This window comes from Oncorhynchus gorbuscha, linkage group LG07 (assembly GCF_021184085.1).
Source record: "Oncorhynchus gorbuscha isolate QuinsamMale2020 ecotype Even-year linkage group LG07, OgorEven_v1.0, whole genome shotgun sequence".
NCBI classification, from domain to species: domain Eukaryota; kingdom Metazoa; phylum Chordata; class Actinopteri; order Salmoniformes; family Salmonidae; genus Oncorhynchus; species Oncorhynchus gorbuscha.
In genome coordinates this window covers 18,273,182-18,291,347 of record NC_060179.1, presented here as the reverse complement: position 1 = coordinate 18,291,347, position 18,166 = coordinate 18,273,182, and the positions used below count along the sequence as shown (strand labels likewise).

General features: G+C 40.8%; 1 protein-coding gene across 1 annotated transcript in view; it reads right to left on the bottom strand.

Annotated features, from left to right (window-relative positions):
• Window positions 1-1,282: 1,282 nt before the first annotated feature.
• Window positions 1,283-18,166, bottom strand: part of LOC124039588 (receptor activity-modifying protein 3-like) — a 32,275-nt gene continuing 15,391 nt past the window's right edge. The window contains exons 2-4 of the mRNA XM_046355724.1: window positions 11,659-11,688; window positions 11,121-11,283; window positions 1,283-3,103 (exon numbers count right to left, since the gene is read on the bottom strand). Of these exons, the coding sequence (XP_046211680.1) occupies window positions 2,848-3,103; window positions 11,121-11,283; window positions 11,659-11,688 (449 nt within the window). The 3' untranslated portion in view covers window positions 1,283-2,847. The remainder of the gene's footprint in view (window positions 3,104-11,120; window positions 11,284-11,658; window positions 11,689-18,166) is intronic.

Here is an 18,166-nt window from a genome sequence, read left to right as displayed (position 1 = left end):
AATGAGATGTCTGGTCACGTGGGCATGGCCACCGACTTCGATAAACCCTTTTATATGAAGATAACTTTTCTCATTTAGAAGGCTAACATCACATTACATCTTTTCACAAATAGTTTCATATTTACTCATTCATTTTATACAACATTCAGGTAGAAAACGAATAACTGAGGAATGTGCACTTCCATAGATACCGTTATCTTGTCCTACTGCCTTTCCTGATGTCACAAAATAAAACAACTTTGACAGGATTGTTCTTTAAATACCCATGGACCATTCCCACATTCTCACAAATATATTGTTTAACTATTCAAAATTTTGATGTCCAAGTGTCTCTCTGTGTTCCACAGTTTACATTCCAATCTCAAACACCACAGAGCATAGCGGCAGTGTATTTTACGACCGCCATAAAACAGCCGACTTCCCGCTCTCCCCCTCTATGAGAGAGAGCACGCTGTATAGCGGACCCACTGTAAACTGATCCTTCAGATCGTCACAGGAGAGTTACAACAGGGTGGTGGTCCATTCTTGATACACAATGGGAAACTGTTGAGCATGAAAAACCCAGCACCGTTGCAGTTGTTGACACACTCAAACCCCGTTCAAAGGCACTTACAACTTTGTCTTGCCCATTCACTCTCTGAATGGCACACATACACAATTCATGTCTCAATTGTCTAAAGGCTTCAAAATCTCTCTTTAACCTGTCTCCTCCCCTTCATCTACTCGGACAGAAGTGGATTTAACATGTGACATAAATAAGAGATCATGGCATTCCCCTGGATTCACCTGGTCAGTCTATGTCATGGAACGAGAAGGTGTTCCTAATGTTTTTTACACTCAGTGTATATCACTTCGTTTGACATCCTGATGATCAGAGCTGAATGTCAACATCTTTAGATTCATATGTTCATTCATTTGTTTGTTTTGATCGCATAATGAATGAAGAATAATGAAGAATGAATAATGAAGAAATAGTCCCCATTTTATAAAGTGACTTTGTCTTAAATTGGAATATGAGGAACAGTGGTAGACAAAGTACCCAATTGTCTTTAGTAAAAGTACAGATACCTTAATAGAAAGTTACTCAAGTAAAGTGAAAGTCACCCAGTAAAGTACGTGAATTTGACCATTTTCCTGTCCTGCTAAGCACTCAACATGTAACAAGTACTTTTGGTTGTCAGGGAAAATGTATGGAGTAAAAAGTACATTATTTTAGTGAAGTAAATGTAAAAGTTGTCAAATATAAATAGTAAAGTACAGATACACAAAGAAACTGAAGCAGTACTTTAAAGTATTTTTACTTATGTACATTACACCACTGATGAGGAATATGAACATCCCCCCAATCCCTTCTGAAATGTTCATACAGCCTTGTTAGTAGCTTTGCCCATATGGTAATGTATCATACAGCAATGTTGAGTTTTACCTTGAAATTAACCTAAACGTCAGAACAGATTTTTTTGCGGATTTGACTGTTTAACTACATTTACACACTGAAATGTCAAAACAATATTATTTTGTTATGACCACAGTACTAAGGATGTTTCAATTGAATTGGAGTTACATGGAGATGGATGTAGTTTGAAGTAGAGGTAGGAATGGTTTCGAAAGGGCAGAGGACAAAAAGGGGCAAATTGCCCTATGGACATGTTGATTAATAACCAAAGCATTGACTAATTCTAAGTAATTTAATTCAAACATTAAATAGCATTACAGTAAATCATTCAATAGCTCCTCAATACCAAAAGTTTTCTGGCACAAAGAAATTCTCTCAAAACAAGTCCGTAATCTTGACAGTGATTTATGTTCCTATTGCCCATACCCCCCAGAACGACTAAACTGTGAAATTAAATTACAATTAGAGTGAGCAGAATTCCTGCTGAGGTTTCACCACATGAGCAGTGCGATCAGTGATAACAACTTTTGGGGTATTGCAATGACAACCCAGAGACAAGATAAATAAAGAAGTCAAACAACCATTTCACTTCAAGAAACAAACCAAGTTCTCTAGTCTCAGCGACACATATAGGGCTAGTTCCCATTCTATGGCCAAGCTTCAAAGTCAGAATTGCCTATATCATGAACATGAAAATTAGCATTGGCCTTAAATTAAGGTTTTGGTTAGGCATATGGTTAGGGGTGTGTTTAGGGTAAGTTAAATCAGGGTTGGGTAAAAATCAGATTTTTTGGAAAGAAATTGTTGTATCCGTCTTTGCAGCTTGAACTGATAGTGACAACACATAACAGATGAGGGAGCGTGAAGAAGGCCATGGTGCCAGGAACACTGCTGTTGAGAAAGAATGGCAGGCAATTAAGGAAGGAAAACTCAGGGTCTTTACAGTAGACGGCACTGGTACAGAAAAGTATTGTACATGTTCAGGTGTCAACTTGTCGGTGTTCTCCCATCAAGAAGAATCTTCACCAGAATATATAACCACAAGCTTAAATGGCGTCTGATAGGTGATGATGTTGAGGCAGTCCCTGGGCGTTTGTCCCTTTTTACACCAAAGATCAAAAATCCTGAATGTCTTGTAGCTCTGTGCCTTGAGTCCTTGTATATCTCTCAAAAGGGCTTGGACCGTCTCAAGCTAGCAAAATGGATTTAGGATGCATCTCCCTCAAAGGCGTTAAGTAGCTTCTTTTGGTCCATTCAATCCACCATAATCCTGAAATGACACAATGAACAAACAAAAGTTCCCTTCGTAGGTTCCCTACCTGTCTTCCCAGGCTACCTGTCTCACCCAATTCCCCCACTGGGGATCAATAAAGTATTTCCATTCAAATAAGTTCATAGGTCTCTGGACAGTCACATTGCACAGTCACATGGGAACCAAACAAACCAACATCTTAAGCCAGAATGTCGCTGCGCTTACTGCACCACACCACCAGCGCGATCATAGCCAGGGTGAGGAAGACAGGGATGAGGATGAGGATGGTGAGTGTGTCGTCTGGCGGGTCCACCAGGATCACCCTCTCCAGGGTGCAGTTGGAAAAGAAGTGCTTGTGGATGCGGATGATGTAGCTCTCCACCAGCGGGTTGGGCCAGTAGCAGTTGATGCGCCCGGCGTTGGTCTCTGTGCACAGCGAGAAGACGTGGTACTCACTGCGGAGAGAGCAGAGAAACACAAATGTTTAAAATAAACAGTCAGGTTGAGAAAGGGCTAGTACTCACCAAAGCCATAGAGATGTAAATATATGGCTCTAGTACTCCCGGCCTAGAGCAGGGATTGGCCAACCCTCCTCCTGGGCATGTACAGTAGGCTTTTGTTCCAGCCCTGCTCTAACAGACCCTGAGCAGCTGATCAGTAGATGCAGGTGTTGTGGCAGGGCTGGAACAAAAGTAGCTGTCCAGGAGGAGGGTTGGCCAATCCCTGGTCCAGGTGGCAGAGGAACACAAAGTGTTTAGCCAATCAGAAGGCAGGAAATCTGGGGCCATGGATTAGATTGAAAATGATGTTCTCTGTATCTCCGTATTTATTTTCTATTTCAGGGGAGAAGAGATAAGGGGTCTACTTAGCAGATTTTGCATCTTAGCTGTTACCATATGCACAGCTACTTAGTGTAATGAATAATCAGGGATAAAAAGGTGTGGATTCACCCGCAGAGCATGACAGGTGTTTATTTCGCCTTCTGCGAAGGCAGGAATCGTGGTCACATGCAGGCAATGGTCATAAATAGGCAGGTGAAATAAAACTAGGACTGAAGGCTATAACTGGTTCTCACAAACAAATTAGGAAAAGGCTTAGTAGAGTCAAAACGAACAATACCTCAAAGGCACAAACAGAATGAACTGAACTAAATAAGGAGTACATTTTTGAAGACGTTATTTTTTGATGCACGGTAGCGCTACTGTAGTTAGCAAAATAGTGTATAAGTGATTGCTAGCTACAGTAACTGTAAACCATTTTGGCTGGCTAGCTAATCATAATGGCTAACTGTGGGGCAAAACAATTCACTTATTATTATTATTATTATTATCTACATTTAAATGAACCACAATTGATAGAACATTCATTAAGCACTGCTTAAGGATTTCCTAATTTATATGGTATGACACATTTAAATAGAGGATTTTTGAAGAATCTATGTAGTGCTTATGAATGCTTTACGAATGTGTTATAAAGCCCTTGTAACATTGTTTTTGTTCAAAGTATGTCACTTTGGAAACTGATGGAGTAGCCATATGCCATGTGTGTCCTCCTCATCAAGTTTACATCATTAGCTACGAGTTGGACACAGGCTGCCTCATTAGGGTGCATTTCTGTATGTACTATGCCTTATAAACTGCACTAAAAGCAACCCATTATAACACACACAGTTTTTCTTCCAATATGACACAAATTACCTGCACTTCCCAGGCTTGTTACAGGACACAGTTAGGAGCTAAATGGGTGATTAGAGTTGATATAATAGCACTCTGGGTAACATGGGGTCCCAGCCATGATGCTTACCTAGCAAAACAGATCCTATCAGACCACATTAAGTCAAACTAGTCAAGACCAAAGTGGTTAGCTCTATATTTAACAAACATCAGTTTCCCCTCCTACGCCTTTCATACTAGCGGTGTGGTTTGACGTCAGCCAATCCCCATCATTGCTTTCAGACGACCTCCGCCTAAGTGCTGCAAATCGAATGAGTCTCGGTCAAGCGTGTAGACTGTGCCTCCATACGGACATAAGGGAGGCTGCTGTAAATTAATGGATTAATTGTATGGTAACTCTGGAATAGCTTTTTGGCTTGTATATTATTGTAAAAAAATGATGGTACAAGATGTTGACCCCAGACTGAAAAGTGATAGAATACGTGAAGTTACCATATATATTTAGCTGCGTGCTGTGTTATTTTATTTTATAATTTAAAACTGGCAAAAGCTTACCCATCATTAAAAGGACAAATACATTCTTATAAAAGCTGATTGTCTCTTGCTTAAAAATCCGTAAGAGTCTAAGCTGGGGGAAGGGGTTCTACTAAGCTAACGTGGAATTGTTTTAAAATGGTCATACCAAGGATCATTTTGCTATTTGATTTGGAATTGTAGGACCCCTTAAGGTATCAAAACTATAAACACATTTTTGGGGGGATGACACATTGAATTTGACCTTACTGCTATTAGCTCATAGAAACACATTTAATAACAGCTTCATACATGGATAAACAGATAGTGAAAAAAAATAATCTGAAGGAAGTTTGTTCTGAAGTGTCTGTCCTATGTATTTATATACTTTTTATTTTATTTTAAATTTCATGTATTTAACCCCTTATCTTAGGAACAAAACTATCTCCATCTATGCTTCCATTCATTTTTTAAACTGGTACCTGGCTTCAGACTCCTTGTGAGGCTTGGGGGCGTCCCAGAGCAACACCATCATGCTTGTGAGAGTCTCATCTTTCCATAGAGGGGTCAAAATAGTTTGTAGGCTAAACCATTCAAGACACTACAGACATTTTCATGAGAAGACCAATTTTCAGGATGTCTCATGGTCTGACAAACACAGCTCTAGCTCTGCCACCTTTCAACTGCAGATGCGGAAGGGCGACATCAGTGGATGTGGTGGATTGAGACGCAGCCATGCAAATAAAACATATATCTCGCTTAAACAGGTTTTGATGGGGATGTTTGTATTATGCGAATTAGATTTATGCGGGGGCACGGACATGAACTCTAGGTTAACAAGGGTACATTTTAGACAAATGAAGTCATATTTATTTTTATTTGACCTTTATTTAACTAGGCAAGCTAGTTAAGAACAAATTCTTATTTACAATGATGGGCTACCCAGACAACGTTGGGCCAATTATGAGCCGCCCTATGGGACTCCCAATGCCCTGCCAGATGTGATACAGCCTGGAATCGAACCAGGGTCTGTAGGGATGCCTTAGACCACTGCTCCCACTTGGGAGAAGTAGTGGTGCTGAGGGTGCTGCAGCACCCCCTGAAAAATATTAATTAAAAAAGGATATACATATATATATATATTTATTACACAAAAGTTGTGCACTGGGCCTTTACTATCCTTCTGTAGCATTGGCAAATTTGTTTTCAAAATCTGCTGTGCTTCAGATAAAGTAATAACTGGAAAAACTACATTATTTCCAGCAGCTGTACATTTGGTGCACGAGAAGAGCTGAGGCATATTTTAAATGTTTTCTCATATGTATTTTCATACAAGGAAAATTCAAAGCTTCCCAATCGCAAAACAAAACCAAACCACAATGCCAACATTACAGGTCAACTTCACTGCCAAACCTTGCCTGCACAAATATTGTTCAGAAATGGCCACAAACAATACTTTCAAGGACAAAATATATTTAATGAAGCCTCATACTCTTTATAAGGTCCATAAAAATGCTTCAGAAATCATTCATCAGCAAACAACACGCTAGGACCTTTTTATATAACAGTTTATGCTGGATAATATTGCTTATAAATAATTTGTGAAGTATCCATGTATTGCTTATGAAGACTTTATGAGTGTTCTAAAAAGGCTTTCTAAAGTGTTGATTATCCAATGGGATCCTGTTTTAGTGTTTTGAGTCCAACTTGTCAGAAACATAACAAAATATCATTATGTCTGATTGTGTAGTCAATGAGTCCATTAGGTTGTCAGAAGAAGCTATGCTGCAGACAAATTCTGCACCGCTCTTAAATCTTTTTTTAATAAAGGATATGTACAGACAGGCATACCTGAGGGAGGAGAGGACATAAATCAAATCAAAGTTTATTGGTCACGTCCACAGGATGCACGTTGTAAATGGTACAGTGAATTGCATAGACTTTACAACAAATGTATCAGTGTCATCCAAGATGGATTTTTGCTGGATTGTTTTGGATTATGGTTGTTGAGGTAATTTTTTTTCGACCCAAGAGACAGTGGCATAGCGCAGTTTTGCTAGATTTATGTAAACTCCATCAGACATCCTAAAAGGCATTTCATTTTTACAAGTACTGTCCAACAAGTGTGTAAAGGTCTTGATTGGCCTTAATTATAACACTACATTATTCAAATATGTAATACAAATCTCCAAACTTCTTTTTGTTTTGTTTTAGACCACTATTAAATGGTCCAGGGCTAATTTTGTTAGAATTTTGGCAAGTTTTTCTAGATTTAATACATGAAACAACATTTATAAAGCAAACATTATCCCTTAGGTATAGCACAGCAAATCATTCAATTGTTTAAGCATATGTTGCAGAACAGTGACTAAAATATTTTTGCCTCTAAAAATTTAATTGTAATACAAAAATTTGTTAAAATATGGAAAATGATTCATTTGAAAATCCCAATAAAAGCACTCTGACGGAGTTGATGTTTTGCGGAGTTGACAAAAATGGCATTTTACTTCTTCATTCAAGTGGTATACAGTAGCAATCCCAAGGGATCGACCTGGGACCTGGAGAAAAAAACGGTTCCCTTCAAGTTGTGGTAAATTGATTTTATTTCCAACTCTCCTCTCCCTCCGTATGTCCTCTGTGACTGGTACTGTAATTACCAAATTTTCTGTTCTACTAAATTACACAGACAGTAAATTCTCATTGCGTTTGAAAATGGCCATTTGTGGCCACTAACATGCACTGTTGACCTTGAAGGAGCATCTGTTAGTTAGAAAGCAGACCAAGCCTGCTGATGATATTGTCCCTAGGCCTGCTGTTGATAATGTCCCTGTGTTAATATTCATTAGCAGTGGACGGCACCGTGCCTGGCATTCAGTCTCTGCTGATGTTCTGCAGTTGGTCTATGCCTCCTCGGCTGTCCCATTCTCTTGACCGTGGTGAGATTCAGATTTGCTCATTTGAATCAATATACAGATTTAGGATCCTAATTTGATCACCATGTTGATGCAGGAAATGCAAAATTGTAGCGTATTCAAGGTTTAAAAAGTCAACGTTTGTAATTTCCCCTTAAAAATAGCAGACTTAATATGCCCTAACCCCTACAAAAAAATGTCCATTAATTATAATCCACACAATAATTCACATTTCCTGTTGCTGCAGGATACTGCTATGAGAAACTGGTCAAATGAAGATCTTACATGTGTAGATGGCCGTGCACTTTGGAGAGAGTTCCATCTAACTTACACCTCGCTGACATGGCCGCATGCTTTGTTTCTCTCGGCGCAGAACATCAACGAGGACCAAAGGTCCTTCACTTTCTCTCATTCTATTTCTTTCTCTCTCTCTAAACAGAGCGCCACAGATTCCCTGGGGATGTCCATGAGAACACATATGTCTCATGAATAACTTGTTAACAAGTACTGTAAATATCATTTTCAAGCTGGTGTGTTTTTTTTAATACTTTGTTTTTATTGTAGGACACAAAGAAATTAAAAATAAAGTAAAATAAAAGAACAACAAAAAAGATCTGTCAGTTACAGTGCTCTTCATACCTTCATCATCATACCTTCATCATCATATCTTCATATTAGTTACATTGACATCTTTCAATTAGACCCTTTCCAATTACGAAACCCATTTTTTCCCAGTATTCTTGACCTCTCTCCTGTTCTTAAAGCAAAGGTCATACCATCCATGTGGTATATTTCTTCTACAATGTCTATCCATTGTGTCACTGTGGGAGGGTCTTTTTGTAGCCATTTCCTAGTGATAGCCTTTTTACTGGCTGCCAGTAGGACCTTCAAGCTGGTATGTTTGGTAACAGATGTCTTGAAAATAGAAAACTTAAGCAATGTCTTGACAATACGAGCTACTGGACATAATATGAGGTATTGTACAAGGTACAGATGGGGAGGGAAGGGTTCGTGGAAATGGCTGTTACACCCTGTAAAGATCATTTGTCTCTCACATAAACATCTGGCCAGTTGGTAATAGACAGGTACCTAGATGGAAGCTTAAGTAATAGTCAAAGTTTGGACACACCTACTCATTTCAGGGTTTTTCTATATTTTTACTATTTTGTACTTTGTAGAATAATAGTGAAGACAACAAAACTATGCAATAACACATATGGAAACATGGGTAGCCTAGTGGTTAGAGCGTTGGGCTAGTAACCGGAAGGTTGGAAGTTCAAATCCCTGAGCTGACAAGGTACAAATCTGTCATTCTGCCCCTGAACAGGCAGTTAACCCAATGTTCCTAGACCGTCACTGAAAATAAGATTTTGTTTTTAACTGACTTGCCTAGTTAAATAAAGGTTAAATAAAAAATTACAAAATGTAGTAACCAAAAAAGTGTTAAACAAATCAAAATATATTCTATATTTCAGATTCTTCAAAGTACCTGGGTCTTCATTTCCTGTGGCGGTCCTCATGAGAGCCAGTTTCGTCATAGCGCTTGATGTTTCTTGCGACTGCAGTTTAAGAAACTTTCAAAGTTCTTGACATTTTTCGGATTGACTGACCTTCATATCTTAAAGTAATGATGGATTACTGTTTCTATTTCCTTATGTGAGCTGTTCTTGCCATAATATGGACCTTTACCAAATATGGCTATCTTCTGTATACCACCCTTACCTTGTCACAACACATTAAGAATGAAATAAAGTCCACAAATTAACTTTTAACAAATCACACCTGTTAATTGAAATGCATGCCAGGTGACTACTTCATGAAGCTGGTTGAGAGAATGCCAAGCGTGTGCAAAGCTGTCATCAAGACAAAGGGTGGCTATCTCAAATATAGAATATAGGGAGGTGACCAAGAACCCGATGGTCACTCTCACAGAGCTCCAGTTCCTCTGTGGGAATGGGAGAACCTTCCAGAAGGACAAACATCTCTGCAGCACTCCACCAATCTGGCCTTTATGGTAGAGTGGCAAGACGGAAGCCACTCCTCAGCAAAAGGCACATGACAGCCCACTTGGAGTTTGCCAAAAGGCACCTAAAAGACTCTCAGACCATGAAAAACAATATTCTCTGGTCTGATGAAACCAAGATTGAACTATTTGGCCTGAATGCCAAGCGTCACGTCTGGAGGAAACCTGGCACAGTGTTTCCCTACGGTGAAGCATGGTGGTGGCAGCATCATGTTGTGGGGAGGTTTTTCAGAGGCAGTGACTGAAAGACTAGTCAGGATCGAAGGAAAGATGAACTGAGGAAAGTACAGAGATCCTTGATGATAACCTGCTCTCTGAAGTGACATGAAAATAGCTGTAGAGCAACAGTACCCATCCGACCTGACAGAGCTTGAGAGGATCTGCGGTGAAAAATGGGACAAACTCCCCAAATACAGGTGTGCCAAGCTTTTAGCGTCATACCCAAGAGGACTTGAGGCTGTAATCGCTGCCAAAGGCGCTTCAAAAACGTTCTAAGTAAAGGGTCTGAATAGTTTCATTTTTGTATTTATTTTAATTACATTTGCAAAAATGTCTAAAAAACAGTTTTTGTTTTGTCATTATGGGGTTATTGTGTGTAGATTGATGAGGGGGGTAAACAATTTCATCCATTTTAGAATAAGGCTGTAACATAACAAAATGTGGAAAAGGTCAGGGGGTCTGAATACTGTACGGGTGTATGAGTATGCCTGTGGATGTGTGTGTCCATGTGTGTGTTTATTTGTGTGTGTGGACGGTTGAAGCGTGTTAGAGAACCATACTGGGTCAGCCAGCAAGCACAGGTGTCACTCATTGGTGAGGGGGAAATTATCAGTGGGCAGGCCCAGCCAGGCAAACATGCCCCCTGGATCTGCAATGCCAACTAGCATTTGGATGCCAATCGCCTGTTCATACACAAACAGCCAGATGCATGCATTCACACACAGAGTGGGCACTTTTTATTTTATTTTACTAGACTACCTACACTGCAATACAGTATTCTTTGATTTATCCTACAGTAGGTTTCTTAAGTCAACTTTTTAAGTAGGAAAACTGTTCTGAGCTTCCCCAAGACATTGTACAATAATTATTGTGCTGAAATGATCATTTTAGTGGAAATATGTTTTATTTTGGCTTTAATATCCAAATCTTAGACTGCCTCCAAAAGCAAAATGTTTTACCAACAGATAGAGTGGGGCTACACATGTTTTTCTGGCTGGAACTAATCCCACCTTTCCCTTCTCACACCCACAGAAATGATACTGAGTGCCTTTAAGAACTGGATCAGTGAATTGATAGGACACTGGCGTGTTCTGATAAGACAAGGGGAAGAGACGGCAGGGGAGTCTTTTACCTGATGAAGTGTGTTAAGTTGCACCAGTTCTGGGGATCCACGTAAGCCATCTCTCGCTTGAAACCCTCTCCACACACCTCCATCTCCCACAGCAGCTGGGTCTCGTTGCACAGAGCCACACTAGGCCTTCGTGGTACAGACTCAACGTTGATATTCTCGGTGGCTGCAGGACATAAAAAGGTCCAAATTACAGAAAGAAACATGACCTTCAATGTTCCACAGTAACATTAGCATCGTCTTCATTAGGTCAAGCAACAGAAAAAGTTCTACAACTGAAAATGAAAATTAGTGTCCAGATAGTCCCTCTCTATTTTAGTCAGTTTTCTTTTCATTGCCTCATGAACACAACCCAGAAGTGAATATACTTCTGGCACAGGGTTTGTCAGAAGTCAGGAAATCTGAATTTAGTCAATTTTGACTATTATTGTTATCACAGGGTTAAAATGACTTATAAAAACATAAACAGTACAGCATTTGTAAGCTGTGTTCCACAGTGTCTCATGTCTTCAGAAGGAGGATGTAAGCAAACCTTGCTTACCTGACAATCCTCTTGTCATCCAAGAGTTCACTGTCAAAGACAAAATAACACAGAGACTTGAAACAGTGTTAGTAGTCATGACAACAGTCTCATTGAAGCATGACTTTTTGGGACCAACATTAAAGATGCAATATGCAGAAATAACTCTGCCATTTCCTAGTTTCTAAAATTCTAATAGTTTGCCTAATTTAAAATTGTGACAAAACAAGCAATGTATAGTGTAGAGAACCATTGTACCATCTAAATCACTCTGAAATATATTTTAAATTACCCAAAATATTGTATTTTCAGCTGTATGAAGCTAGTGTGCAAAACCGAAAATAAAAGATGCAAAAACAAAACTTAAGAATGGGAAACATAGAAAAAGTGCAAATAGAACAGATGTACCGCTTCTTAGACTTGCTTTCAATGAAAATGACAGATCGAGAACACAATTTTCTACGTGAATTTGGTCGGGTCGCCAAAAAAGCTACATATTGCAGTTTTAAACGTTGTTGTCAAAACACAACTGAAACATATAACATATAACATAAAACTGACAATTCTGACCAGCTGGCCCTTACCTTTCCCATTCTAAACACATTCTGGCTGACAAAAAAATGAAGAAACATGAATCCACAGTTTATGAAACAGTTGTGTGAGAATCGTTAATTGAGTAAATGATGGCAAGAAGAACAAATTCGTTAAAGAGTTTTCTGGAACAATGCCAAGCTGTCTGATGTCGGATGTTGTTGCTGCTGCTGCTGTTGTCATGCACAAGCGCACACTAAATTCAGGGGGGAGGACCATGACTGCATGGCCATGCACGACTCCAACACTATCATCAAGTTTGCAGATGACACCACAGTGGTAGGCCTGATCACCAACAGCGATGAGACAGCCTATAGGGAGGCCAGAGACCTGGTCATGTGGTGCCAGGACAACAACCTCTCCCTCAACATGATCAAGACAAAGGAGATGATCGTGGACAACAGAAAAAGAAGGACCGAGCACGCCCACATTCTCATCGACGGGGCTGTAGTGGAACAAGTTGAGAGCTTCAAGTTCCTTGGTGTCCACATCACCAACAAACTATCATGGTCCAAACACACCAAGACAGTTGTGAAGAGGGCACGACAAAGCCTATTCCCCCTCAGGAGACTGAAAAGATTTGGCATGGGTCCTCAGATCCTCAAAAGGTTCTAGCTGCACCATCGAGAGCATCCTGCCTGACTGGTTGCATCACTGCCTGGTATGGCAACTGGTTGGCCTCTGACCACAAGGCACTACAGAGGGTACTGTGTACGTCCCAGTACATCACTGGGGCCAAGCTCCCTGCCATCCAGGACCTCTATACCAGGCGGTGTCAGGCCCTAAAAATTGTCAAAGACTCCAGCCACCCTAGTCAATGACTGTTCTGTCTGCTACCACACGGCAAGTGGTACCGGAGCGCCAAGTCTAGGTCCAAACGGCTTCTTAACAGCTTCTACCCCCAAACCATAAGACTCCTGAACAGCAAATCAAAGGGCTACCCAGACCCCTCTTTTACGCTGCTGCTACTCTCTGTTTTTAATCTATGCATAGTACCTACATGTACATATTACCTCAACTAACTGGTGCCCCCGCACATTGACTGTGTACCAGTCCCCCCTGTATATAGCCTCCCTTGTTATTTTAATGCTGCTGTTTAATTATTTGTTACTTTTATATTACATTTTTTACTTATCTATTTTTTACTTAACACATATATATTTTTTCTTCTTAACTTCTTAAAACATCTTTGGTTAAGGGCCTGTAAGTAAGAATTTCACTGTAAGGTCCACACCTGTTGTATTCGGCGCATGTGACAAATAACATTTGATTTGATTTGATTTGGAAGACAGCATTCATATTGTTGAAGCTGAGGAGATGGCTATAGCTAGTATCCCTTTGCACACTATCGTGCTGACCTGAACCAAAACCATGCAAAGAAGGTGGATGTGTAAACAGGCCAGGTCAGTACAGCTTGGTTTGTTTCTGCTTGGATCGGCTCAGTAGTGTGAAAAGCCCTTAACTGTGTGCTGCGGTGGCTGTCTGTGGCAGTATCTCAGATAGAGTTCAGTGATAAGGGAAGGATAAAGAAATGGTGACTGGCACTGCTCAGAGCTCCTTTCTGTCTCTTAGGACACCTGTCGTCCTCTCGGCTGAACCTGTGCCCTCACCCCGATGGGGCTCTTTCTGATGAATATTTACTCCATCAAGAGTCCACCCCCTGCCGTGATTACTAATACAGCAATGTCGCATCTGACTCTCAGCGTATGGATAGGATAGGAGGTAGACATTTTCTCAGAGCTTTTAATACAGTGTTTGTCAAACCTCTCCTTGTGGAGCCCCATATGTTTCACAATGTTGTTGTTGCCCTGAAGTATCAGACCTGACTATCAGACCTGACTACCACACCAGACTACCACACCTGACTAGAACACCTGACTAGAACACCTGACTACCACACATGGCTACCACACCTGACAACCACACCTGACTACCACACCTGATTAGAACACCTGACTAGAACACCTGACTAGAACACCTGACTAGAACACCTGATTAGAACACCTGACTAGCACACCTGATTTGAACACCTGACTAGAACACCTGACTACAACACCTGACACCAACACCTGACTAGAACACCTGACTACAACACCTGACTAGAACACCTGACTAGAACACCAGATTAGAACACCTGACTAGAACACCTAACAAGCACACCTGACTTCCACACCTAATTCGACTAGACTAAGGGCTTGATGATTAGCTGACAAGTTCAATCAGGTGTGCTTGTTTGACAGAGTGGAAATTGACAACCCTCTGCACCATAACACAACATAATCCAGAAGCACCTTCTGGTTGTCGGGAGATGGTACTTGTAGCTCTCAGGAAGACCGTAGCGATGCTCGGTTTTCAAATTCAGAGAACGGGGATCCCAGAGGAGAGGATTGAGAAACGCTGCTTAGAGTGCATACACTACCACAGGATAGGATAGAGAGGGAGGAGAGGGTTGAGAAACACTGCTTAGAGTGCATACACTACCACAGGATAGGATAGAGAGGGAGGAGAGGGTTGAGAAACACTGCTTAGAGTGCATACACTACCACAGGATAGGATAGAGAGGGAGGAGAGGGTTGAGAAACACTGCTTAGAGTGCATACACTACCACAGGATAGGATAGAGAGGGAGGAGAGGGTTGAGAAACACTGCTTAGAGTGCATACACTACCACAGGATAGGATAGAGAGGGAGGAGAGGGTTGAGAAACACTGCTTAGAGTGCATACACTACCACAGGATAGGATAGAGAGGGAGGAGAGGGTTGAGAAACACTGCTTAGAGTGCATACACTACCACAGGATAGGATAGAGAGGGAGGAGAGGGTTGAGAAACACTGCTTAGATACACTACCACAGGATAGGATAGAGAGGGAGGAGAGGGTTGAGAAACACTGCTTAGACATACACTACCACAGGATAGGATAGAGAGGGAGGAGAGGGTTGAGAAACACTGCTTAGAGTGCATACACTACCACAGGATAGGATAGAGAGGGAGGAGAGGGTTGAGAAACACTGCTTAGAGTGCATACACTACCACAGGATAGGATAGAGAGGGAGGAGAGGGTTGAGAAACACTGCTTAGAGTGCATACACTACCACAGGATAGGATAGAGAGGGAGGAGAGGGTTGAGAAACACTGCTTAGAGTGCATACACTACCACAGGATAGGATAGAGAGGGAGGAGAGGGTTGAGAAACACTGCTTAGAGTGCATACACTACCACAGGATAGGATAGAGAGGGAGGAGAGGGTTGAGAAACACTGCTTAGAGTGCATACACTACCACAGGATAGGATAGAGAGGGAGGAGAGGGTTGAGAAACACTGCTTAGAGTGCATACACTACCACAGGATAGGATAGAGAGGGAGGAGAGGGTTGAGAAACACTGCTTAGAGTGCATACACTACCACAGGATAGGATAGAGAGGGAGGAGAGGGTTGAGAAACACTGCTTAAACACTACCACAGGATAGGATAGAGTTGAGCAGTGCATACACTACCACAGGATAGGATAGAGAGGGAGGAGAGGGTTGAGAAACACTGCTTAGAGTGCATACACTACCACAGGATAGGATAGAGAGGGAGGAGAGGGTTGAGAAACACTGCTTAGAGTGCATACACTACCACAGGATAGGATAGAGAGGGAGGAGAGGGTTGAGAAACACTGCTTAGAGTGCATACACTACCACAGGATAGGATAGAGAGGGAGGAGAGGGTTGAGAAACACTGCTTAGAGTGCATACACTACCACAGGATAGGATAGAGAGGGAGGAGAGGGTTGAGAAACACTGCTTAGAGTGCATACACTATATGGTTCAGCGAGAAACCTCCAATCCGACCTCATGCCATGTCGGTTGTTTGGCACTGGCACTGCCAAGTGTGGGACACACACATAATCAATCTTCTATCCCCCTCTCTGACCCAGCTGCATGTTACTCCCTCAATGAGTCTGTGCAGCAATCCTGTTACGTGGGAATTTGAAGCCCATTTTGCACCTCTTCAAAACCAGAGCATCACTGAATAGAGAATACACACGAGCACACACACACACTCTCTCTCTCTCTCTCTCTCTCTCTCTCTCTCTCTCTCTCTCTCTCTCTCTCTCTCTCTCTCTCTCTCTCTCTCTCTCTCTCTCTCTCTCTCTCTCTCTCTCTCTCTCTCTCTCTCTCTCTCTCTCTCTCTCTCTCTCTCACACACACACACAAACACATTCGTCAAGTTTTCACCTCGATCGCTCTTTGTCTCACTCTCCCCCCATTTTCTTACCATGTTCCTTGTTTTTTCCTTCAAGTGCCAGTCTTATGCCCAAATTCAATCAATTACAGATAGGTAAACCACACTGCGGAATCACTCAGAATGTCTATGATGTATCAAAGATGCTGATCACATTAAAACGGACAGTCTCGTAGACTTCGTCATTATTAGATATTGAAAACCACAAATACAGTGTAAGCATTCTGAGTGAACCCATAGTTGTTTTTACTTGCTCTGTGATTACAAAAACTATGCTGTTTAGTTCAGTCTCACCCGGGGGATAACTACTCTAAATTTAGCAATTTCCTCCCGCAGGATATGTGTTCAAAGCAGAGGGGTCTGTGATCGCTACGTGTGATAAGTTCAAACGGTATCGGGCATGACACAAATACAGAGTCGTCACAATGAGTGTTTTTACAAATCAGTCCCCCCCCCTCTCCTGACAAACCTTCAATACTATGTACATCCCAAACACAAAGGCATTCAGCTTCCCTTATACCCACACAGTGTTCCCCCACAATTGTATAGGTGGCTCAAGGCTCACTTTCTGCCCAGCTGAAAGAGTTTGGCTATTATGGGTTTCAATTGACAGTTTTAGTTTCTAGCGGGTCTGGAAATTGCTATGGGGGCCTTTGCATCTCGTATGAAAAGTCTGGAAGGGAAATACAAATAACACACAGATAACAAACTGAAACTGATAACAAACTGAAACTAATAACACACTGAAACTGATAACACACTGATAACAAACTGACAACACACTGATAACAAACTGAAACTGATAACACACTGATAACAAACTGACAACACACTGATAACAAACTGATAACACACTGATAACAAACTGAAACTGATAACAAACTGATAACACACTGATAACACACTGAAACTAATAACACACTGAAACTGATAACACACTGAAACTAATAACAAACTGAAACTGATAACACACTGATAACAAACTGAAACTGATAACAAACTGATAACACACTGATAACACACTGAAACTAATAACACACTGAAACTGATAACACACTGATAACAAACTGACAACACACTGATAACAAACTGATAACTAACTGATAACACACTGATAACAAACTGAAACTGATAACACACTGATGGCAAACTGATAAACTGATAACACACTGATAACAAACTGATAACAAACTGAAACTGATAACACACTGATAACAAACTGAAACTAATAACACACTGATAACAAACTGAAACTGATAACACACATTTACATTTACATTTAAGTCATTTAGCAGACGCTCTTATCCAGAGTGACTTACAAATTGACACACACTGATAACAAACTGAAACTGATAACACACTGATTACAAACTGATAACACATTGATAACACACTGATAGCAAACTGAAACTGATAACAAACTGAAACGGATAGCACACTGATGGCAAACTGATAAACTGATAACACACTGATAACACACTGATAACAAACTGAAACTGATAACACACTGTTAACAAACTGAAATTGATAACACACTAATAACAAACTGATAACACACTGATAACAAACTGAAACTGATAACAAACTGAAACTGATAACACACTGATGACAAACTGATACCAAACTGATAACAGACTAATAACACACTGATAACAAACTGATAACACAATGATGACAAACTGATAACACACTGATAACACAATAGAAAAT